Raw genomic sequence first — 9,600 nt, forward strand, 5'->3', positions numbered from 1 at the left:
TAATTTTGATAAAAATGAATGAATTTAATAAAAATCAGAGAGAAATGAAAAAAGTCACTTCATTACAATTAGAAATACTGAATAATGATCAAATAAAATAAAACCATCCATTACAATAAAAAAAATACTCATATTAATAAATACAAAATATATCAAAACATCTAGTTACAACAATTAATAAATCAAATGTGCCAAGAGATGACCAGTTAGGTTCATTATTTATTCCCCTTTAAAACAGGCAAGAAAAAAAAGTCCCCTTTACAAATCAAACAATTTGCTAATTTGCATAACAATAAGTGAATAAGATATCAATAATTTTGATAAAAATGAATGAATTTAATAAAAATCAGAGAGAAATGAAAAAAACCACTTCATTACAATTAGAAATACTGATAAATATAACGATCAAATAAAATAATGACCAAATAAAATAAAACCATCCATTACAATAAAAAATACTCATATTAATAAATACAAAATATATCAAAACATCTAGTTATAACAATTAATAAATCAAATGTGCCAAGAGATGACTAGTTAGGTTCATTATTTATTCCCCTTTAAAACAGGCAAGAAAAAAAAAATTCCCTTTACAAATCAAACAATTTGCTAATTTGCATAACAATAAGTGAATAAGATATCAATAATTTTGATAAAAATGAATGAATTTAATAAAAATCAGAGAGAAATGAAAAAAACCACTTCATTACAATTAGAAATACTGATAAATATAACGATCAAATAAAATAATGACCAAATGAAATAAAACCATCCATTACAATAAAAAAATACTCATATTAATAAATACAAAATATATCAAAACATCTAGTTATAACAAACAATAACAAAACTAGTTAGGTTCATTATTTATTCCCCTTTAAAACAGGCAAGAAAAAAAAAAATTCCCTTTACAAATCAAACAACCCCCCCAAATATGATAATTTTAGTAAAACGTTCAATAACCTTTTGTTTATGCAAAATAGTCTATCGGTGCACCCTGCAATGTTGTGCATTTGGATGAGGCCTGTGAGTTGCAACCAGGTGTCTCCTCCCTACGGATGGATTCAAAAGAGAAAGGAATAAAAGATCCAACACGCACAAGATATCTCCGTTTCCCCCTTCTCCGCGTCTTAATGTGTTCGTCCACACACGCACACATTCATTAAGCTCTCCGTCTCCCATGCAAAGCCCATCTGAGTGCGGCTGCCTAGCGCGCGGTATTAGGGCTATGTGTAAAATAAATGATGTCTGTTGCCGGGGGGCTCCAGCTCTGCCTACCCCGGAACACTACCCAACGTCCAAGGAACATTAAACACCCACATCCTCGTTTAGTGAATAAATAACCATTCACGGCGTGTGTGTGTGCGTGTGCTGGACTTTCTGTGCATATTTTAGCATGGAGAGTGGGGCTCCCATTAGAGACTTTATATAGAAGAAATGGCCAGCGGCCCAGTGTCATGGTGGGCTGCTAATGACGTGAGAAGATGAGCCCCCCTCCCCCACCTTTGCGTGCGTGTCATTTGCAGTGTGTGTATTGATACGTGGTGTTTTAATTGTGTTTGAAAAGAGGGCGCGCCATACGACCGGGTCATTTCCGGAGGTGCGACTTCTTCTGCCTTTAATGGATCTTTGCAGAAGATGGAAATAAATTACCTTCAATTAGCTGGTAATGGTTTGTGTGTTTGGCGACGTGTGTGTGTGTGTGTGTGTGAAGTTTAAGTTCGGTTTGTGGGTAAAGATTTGAACTACAAATGGACATTCGTCTTTGATTGAGTGGAAAACTTGGGGATTTTGCACAGTGTGGTTCCTCGGGTTGTAGTTTTGGGACCGTCTCACAAGTGCGAAACCAAATACAGTAGTTATAAGCAATGTAACGATTAATCGACAACTAATCGTTTATCAAATGAATCGAAATCAACAGAATTTCAGCTTCTCAATAGTATACCTCGATTTTCGTATAGTCCTCCATAAAATCAAATAGATTACACTGGTCAACAGTAAATTTTAATCAAGGTAATTGTCAATTGCTGCCCTAGAGGATATAAAAAGTCTACACACCCCTGTTGAAACATCAGGTTATTGTAGTATGTGAAATTGAGATCACCATCAAAACTTTTTCCACCACTAATGTCAGCATTGTGCAACCCAATAAAAAAACAAAAAAACAACAGAGAGAATTGTAGTTGCACAAGTGTGCACACCCTTTTAGAAAAATAGGGATGTGGTTGTGTTCAGAATTAACCAATCACGTACACTGCAGTTTTTGGTCCCAATGGGCGGCCACACCACTTTTGTGGTCTCCAGTGCGGGCGTGCATCTCTGTTTGTAGATAAAAACTTTATTGATCCATTAGAAGTGCAAGTGAAGAAAGTGATCTTGGTGATAAGACAATACATACATCACGCAGCATGAAGCTCAAATCTTAGAGTTGGTGTCAAGTTTGTGTGAAAGTGTGTGCCTGTGTGTGTATGCAAATGAGCACAAGCAGATGAAGCATTGTCGGGATGACGACTTGTCATGCTGTGGAATTGATGAACTGTAGGAGGGACAGCGCCCGCAGCCACAAACATGACTTTGTGAGTAATGTCTTGTTTCTTTTTTTCCCCTCCCATGTGTTAATATGGACATTTATGCTTTTTGTATACGCTTCCTGTTTGTCACTTCCTCCGGAGACCGCTTTACCTGCTTTTGGGTGTTTAGTCGCAGTTGTTTTTTTGTTGCGGTTTTCACAGCTTCGGATGGCCTCTAATGGCTTGTTTGTTCTCCGTCCTGCGGCCGTTCTGTTTGCTTACGCGCAGCCACTTTTGCCACGACGCTCCTTGCACAAATAATTACGCTGGCTAATGACAGGGCCCGCAGCCACAGCACCCGCTAAATGCCTTTCTGATGGGAGGCGCCAGGAGACAGCAGGTGCAGCGCAGGCCTCCTGGGGACTGATTGAAGACGAGCACCCTCTCACTTAATTTTTGGGGATATTGAACTGAAAGAGTTCCTCCTTATAACTTTAAGAAGATCGTTCATGACAAGTCATCAAACTTCACTGCCACAGTGAGGAAAGTTATAATGTTTTGACAATCTGAAAAATATTCCAGATGAGTCCAAATTGCTCCAAAAATGGCAGATTCTTGAGATGTTTTTGTGGGTCTACTCATGGTTGGCATGCCCACCAAATTTCTTCTTGCCAAGTGAAATTGGCTTCAAGGGCTGAATTTCGCGAAAGGTTTGAAACTCTGGACTTGTGGAGTTTGTGTTTTATGGCAAGTCCTCAAAATTGGCTGCCATGACCATGAGTGCGTTTTTCGGCTTAATTCATTATCCACAAACGCAGTGAATCAGAATGCCGTGTTTAGACCAGTGGGAGAGCCTAGAACATATTGTATAGAAGACTTTTAACTTGACTCCCTGCTTTAATCATCTTAACTTTTCTTTTTTTTTTTTTTTTTTTAAGTCCTCGCTTTATTTTCATTCCCTCCTCGTAGTATCTTTGGGCTTTTGCGAGCGAATAAACAAAACAAAACATTTGTGGACTCAGCTCAACTCAGTTGCGCGCCGGGCCCCCCTTCAACAAATCCCCGCGTTGAGCGAATGAAGCATCATCATCAAGAGACTGAAAGATGGACATATGCGCTTGTTTTATGCAAACTCTGCCCCCCCACCCCCCCACCCACCCTGCTTCCCTCTAGTGTTGATGTGTGCGCGTTTCAGCGGGGTGGCCTCCGCTGTGAAGGCAGACGCGTATATAAATCTCAGCCGCCTTGATGGATTCATCAGGGTGGCGGAAAAGCGTCGATTGTCTCTCAGCGTTGTGTTGAGTATGCAAAGGGTATGCAAAGAACCTAAATGGCTAAACGCTTGATTAATTCTTTGACGGCGACAGCGGGAAACGCCCCTTTGGACTGGGTTTGCGTGCCAGCTTATGTGACTTATGATCGGGCCCCGATGTGAGGAGTTGTGCACCTGGGGCTGTGCGTGTCGCCGGCGTGGAAAAACACAACACATGCCTGTGGAGTCAAGTGTGTGTGTATGTGGTGTGTGTGGGTGGATAAGAACGCGGTAGGGTTAAAAAGTTCCAAGTCTCAAACAAGTTTTTTTAATATGTATCTGTAAAAATTGTGAGACATTAAATACACACGCAATATGTTGTCACAAAATCTTTTTAATGTTTAAAAACAAATATCTAATATATTACACCAACATATCACAGTATTTTGATATTAAAAATAAAGGTAAAAAAAATGTATAAAGAGTTTAAAACATTAAAAACACTTAAATGTTGAGAGTCACAATAGTTACTTGTTTTATATATTTTTTAAATATTTTAAAAAAAGTTTATACCTAATATATCACACCAATATATCACAGTATTTTGACCTTACATAATAAAGGTAAACACTGGTATTTTTATAATTTAAAATATTTTCAATATTTTTAAAATGAAAACATCTAAAAAAAAGTTTGCATTTTCACAACAAACTTCCCAAATTACGATATTTTACATATTAACATCTACCTTATCTATATTTTTTTGACTGATTCAGACCGTTGCAACTTCAAGTCTCATATCTGACATTTAAACAACTCAATTCATTGCACAGCATTTCAGTCCAATTTTCCATGAAGTCAATTTTCAACCTCGCAAAAATATTATTGTAGCAGTTGACCAATAGCTTCGATTACCCCCCATCCTTCACTCAAAATCACTTGCGGTTTTTGAGGCGGATTAGTGCTAACATGTTGCTAATTTGTAAGGAAGTGCAATCTGTGGAACTAGATGGGTGGCTAATTTACGCCGTTAAGAGCCAAATGGCGGACAGACTGTCTCCCTGCGTGTCATCGCATCCCATCTTTGCACGCTCCATCTTCTCCATGCTCGTGTGTGTGCGTGTGTGCGTGTTGTAACTTTAAAGCCACGGTGGGCAACCTGCGGCTCGTGGGCCGTATACAACTTGAATATGTGGGAAGCCTCATTGCACTCTCCAGGATATCAGTGCTGAGAAATGGCCCCTGTCAGTGAAGTGTATGTACGTGTGTGTATCATGTGTGCGTTAACGATGAATGGGTGGGATAGCAGCCATATTGGGGAGATGGATGGGGGGAGGGAGGAGTGATGTGCTACCTCATCCTGGCAGGTTAATATTGACACAGCCCTGGTAGAGAGACAGCCTGCAACCCTCATCAATCTCACAAACATGCACACGCACAAAATGTTGTTTTGTTTTTTTTAGCGGCTACGCTATCTCTCCTTGCCCACACGCGATGGCATTCCAGTCTCTTAATTACCGTATTTTCCGGCCTATAAGGCGCACCGGACTATAAGGCGCACCTTCAATGAATGGCCCATTTTAAAACTTTATCCTTATATAAGGCGCACCGGACTATAAGGCGCACCATTAATGCATCATGTCAGATGTTTAATCCAAATCAAATCATTCTCCATTTTATCTTTTTTATTTCAACTTCAGACGGAACAAATTACTTTATAATCATAAAATAATGATCCATAGTCTTTTTGAGTCATGATTCATAGTCTTCAGCGGGCCACTTATGATTGATTTCATGACACAATGCTTTGGGCCAGTTTAAATTTAGGAATTTAGTCCATATATAAGGCGCACCGGACTATAAGGCGCACTGTTGGTTTTTGAGAACATTTTAGGTTTTTAGGTGCGCCTTATAGGGCGGAAAATACGGTACGTTTCCGCTTGCTGTGCATATTTGACGATCTCTCGACAAATCTTAGCTAACTACTAGGAAAAGCCTGAAATTACAAGTTGGCACTTGTCCGTTTGGTTTTATACTCCAAAAGGCAAAACCAACAGTTGCGTAAGTGAAGCAAACAAAATGAGCAAATATTTTTTGGGGTAACTTTTGCTCAACAAACACGCCGATCCGTTACCGCGACTTTCTGCAGTCATTCGTCACCGCAAGAGAATTAGCATAATCTGTGCGCGGCGGCTGTTTTAAGAGCAAACGCTAATTGCCGGCCGATAAATCACGGTGACAGCTTTGTCTATCATTGATGAAGGCCTCCTTTTGCGAGGGAAATCAGTTGGGGGACTTTGTCGACTGTAACCACAGCAGAAAGCTTATGAATCATTTTTGCACTACTATTACGATTGTTTCTCCTTGCCCTCTGCGTCGTAGGTTACTCCGTACCAAAATGATTCACTTTTTTTGTCCAATCTCATTTCTCTACTGTTTCAGATCAAATTTACAAATAATTCAAGACATTGGTGCTTCGTTTTTTTACACCTTCAAAACATTCCCAGTTTTGCCAGAATTCCACATTTTCCACACACAATAAAAACGTGAATGAGATGTATGGAAAAAAATCTATCAAGCTATTTTCACACCTTAAGAATTCAATAGTTAGAAGATATTTTGCGTATTTGCCTCCTCCCTTGATTAAGATTAATTTTCTTCTTTTTTGTAAAGAAAAAAAAAAAAAATTGTTACTAATTTGAGGAGCTGAAAGTTTCCACAATGAGCATCTGTGTTTTTGGCTGCTTACGTTGATACTTCTTGATTCTTTCCCAGCACTGGCATAGTTACGAAGAAGCCTTGAAATCCTTCTGCAATCGTCATGCCTATGATGGACTGATGCTCCTCTTGGCCATTGAGGATGCCATTATTCCTCCCCGCCTGCAGGTGGCAGTCTATTCGTCAAATAGTGAATTCCTCAACCAGGTAAAATATCTGCTGCCATTTTATTCTGTTTGGACAATATATTCTAGGTAACGTGGATTTTATGAAGTTGCCAGATGTTTCAATAGCATGGTTTGATTGTAGAATATTTTTTTTAATAATGCAGATCTGCTGTGAGCTAGAGGAGACCACCAGCGTGTTTCTCTCTGGCGAACCAGAAACCAGGGGTGATCTACAGGTCTACCAGGTCCAACTAAATAGCTTCTCGCCTCTGGGCACGCCATTGTTGCTGCTGGAGGAAGAGCTCCGTGGCCTCCTCAAGGAGTTTGTGGATCGGCGGAGCTCCATGCTAGCCTGTCGCCCCAGCAGCATGACGTCCTCCACCGAGGGGGTGGCGGGCAGCGTGGAGTTCTCCCAGGGTTCGTCTGGCATCAATGACATGGAAGGCTCAGACACCGAGAGAGCCGAGGGAGGTGCTGGAGATGTGGTAGCGATGGAGAGGTGTGTAAAAGGGGCAATTATCCAAAAAAGCAACGTCGTCCAATCTTGTTCTTTTTGTGTTCCGAAAGGGTGGTGCCAGAGGGTGAGAATGATCCAGGAGGAGTCCAAGCAAGTGTGGAGTTGGTGAGCCCCGACAGCGGTATGAACACCATCCGCAGCAGCCGCTCCTCCAAGGAGAGCTCAGTGTTTCTCAGCGATGACAGCCCTGTTGCCGAGATGATTGGGTCAGCGGCAGGTCCCGGGGGCCTTCTGTTGAGGAACCCCTCCCCCCTGGGGCTGTTGTCCCTCTCACCTCCTGCACCGCCTGAGAGGAGGCGGCGTCAGCATTCAAACAAAAAGAGGAATGACCACTTTGATCAGTTTCATTTTGAGCCGCTCCATCCGCATCACGTCCTCCAGAATGCCGCAGGAAAAACAGACAACGATCAGCAAACGGCGGGGAGCTCCAGCCTCTCAGAATATGAGGAACTAAACACGGTGGATTTCTCCGATCCCAGTTCTTTGGGTGGTCTGGAAAGTAGGCACTCATCTTCTGATCCAGACTGTCAAGTCATAGAAATGATGGAAACGGTGGTTCCTCCCACACCGGTCAATAGCCTGGCAGGCGGTCACCCTTCCGGCAGCTGCGGCGCCAGGTTCTTCCCCGAAGACGTGGCAGAGAGGATCAGCGGCCTGCAGCACAAGGACAGCGTCTCGTCATCCTTGTCCGAGACTTGGGAGGAGCTCGGCTTCGACGCGCCTTCCTCGAATGATGCCTGGAGTAGAACCAGAGGGACAGAGAGTCCTCAGAATCTGGAGGAACTACGGTGCAAAGAGTCTGATGGTGAAAAAACAAGTAGGGAAGGGAGGTCACAGAGGGACTGGAGCTTGGAACCGCAGCTTAGTTTGATCACCGAACAGACAGAATCATATGAAAACTGGAACCCGGATTCTGAACTTGGCGATCAATGGAACCCCGTTACTGCGGCCGATCTCCAGTTGACGCCACCGGAAGAGGAAGTTGAAAGCAAAGCTGGCGTCTTTGGAATCAAAGAAACGACACTTCCTTCACAGAAGAAGAAAATGACACTCAACACTTTAACGCCAGACACATCAAAGGAGGACAATGATGACGCACAGGAGAGTAAAGCGGGTAGAGCAATGCAGACGCTGGATTTTTGGACCTATTCGGCACAGAAGGGTTTTCTGAAATCAGATAGCGGAACCACCACTTCATACCCGGAATCGCTTGACATGTGGAATACGACAATCCGAGATGACAGTTTTTCTCCACTCGTGACACCTTTATCTGAAGACTCTGGAAACTTCCCTGGGGCGACTCCCAACATGAGAGGAGGAGCTTCCTTGGAAAGCCCTCAGGGATTCTCCTATGGAGGCATGGAAATGTGGAACACAACCATACAAGAAGACAGCTCTTCATCCGCAAGCCCAGAAGCACCTGGGAATGGGAAAGACCATAGTCACCCTGACTTAGTGGACGGAAGGGAGACCACTGCAACCAAAAAGCAGGAAAGAGAAACAGAAAGAGGAGAACAAGAAATGGATATCAGACTGATGGGTCAAAAGCGGAGTGTCAAAATAGTAATAGACGGAGAAGAAGGCGGAGGGTCAGACCCAGTAGGGAATCTTCCTGTTCCTCGCATGGTCATCTCCACTTCAGACTACGACAACGTAGGAGGCTGCAGTTGGAGCATTTCAACTTCCCCTGAGATTGACTGCGGTCCTGTCGTAGATACGATACAACTGGAAGAGCAGTCCAGCCCATTCGTAGCCGTGACCAAACCCGCAGAAGACAAAACGGAATCCGACGGAAGCAGTTCAGGTAAAGTCTTTCATTTTGAGGAGCAGGGTGACTCGAGTTCAGCTGAGAAAACAGTCGAGATTCATTCTCCATTTATTCTGGTTGACAACTGTCAGGCATTTTCAGAGGATCGGCAGTCAAATTTAGTGGAAAGTTGTGAATATCCAATCCAGAAGAAAGACTCTTTATCTCAAAGCCCAGATAGTTCGGCGAGTCTTGCGTCGAGTAAACCCAAAAGTTCTGGACCAGCGTCACCATCCGACCGTCTGCCACAAAGGTTTACTCTCGCTGATAATCAAAGCCAAGAATGTTCCATGAAAGAGGCAATGTCGCTCAGCCCCAGTTCTGGTGTTGACGAAGAGACACTCAAATTGAGCCCGGGCAGTCGAGACGAACTGAGGTCCAATTCAGACGGGGATTTGTCATCGTGCCTTGAAATGGAGTACATTACCGTTCCAGGAACATTCAAGTCTCCCAAAGACACCGAAGGGCCATCAAAAGGATCTCGGAAGCCCATGGAAACGTTTCACATGCTTTCCTATGCCGTTTCAGTGCTGAAAGCTCAGAATCAGAAGACGACAGAGCAAAGTGGACAGATCCAGAATGACCATTCAACCGGCGAGGATCTTACCCAAGTTTTCCAGTCAGAGTCA

The 9,600-nt window shown here is 42.8% G+C and overlaps 1 protein-coding gene across 1 annotated transcript in view; it reads left to right on the forward strand.

Annotated features, from left to right (window-relative positions):
• Nucleotides 1-7,220: 7,220 nt before the first annotated feature.
• LOC133154136 (uncharacterized) overlaps nucleotides 7,221-9,600 on the forward strand; it is an 8,506-nt gene continuing 6,126 nt past the window's right edge. The window contains exon 1 of the mRNA XM_061278608.1: nucleotides 7,221-9,600. This exon is cut by the window's right edge and continues 620 nt beyond it. Within this exon, the coding sequence (XP_061134592.1) occupies nucleotides 7,288-9,600 (2,313 nt within the window). The 5' untranslated portion in view covers nucleotides 7,221-7,287.

This window comes from Syngnathus typhle, linkage group LG5, assembly GCF_033458585.1.
Source record: "Syngnathus typhle isolate RoL2023-S1 ecotype Sweden linkage group LG5, RoL_Styp_1.0, whole genome shotgun sequence".
Taxonomy (NCBI): domain Eukaryota; kingdom Metazoa; phylum Chordata; class Actinopteri; order Syngnathiformes; family Syngnathidae; genus Syngnathus; species Syngnathus typhle.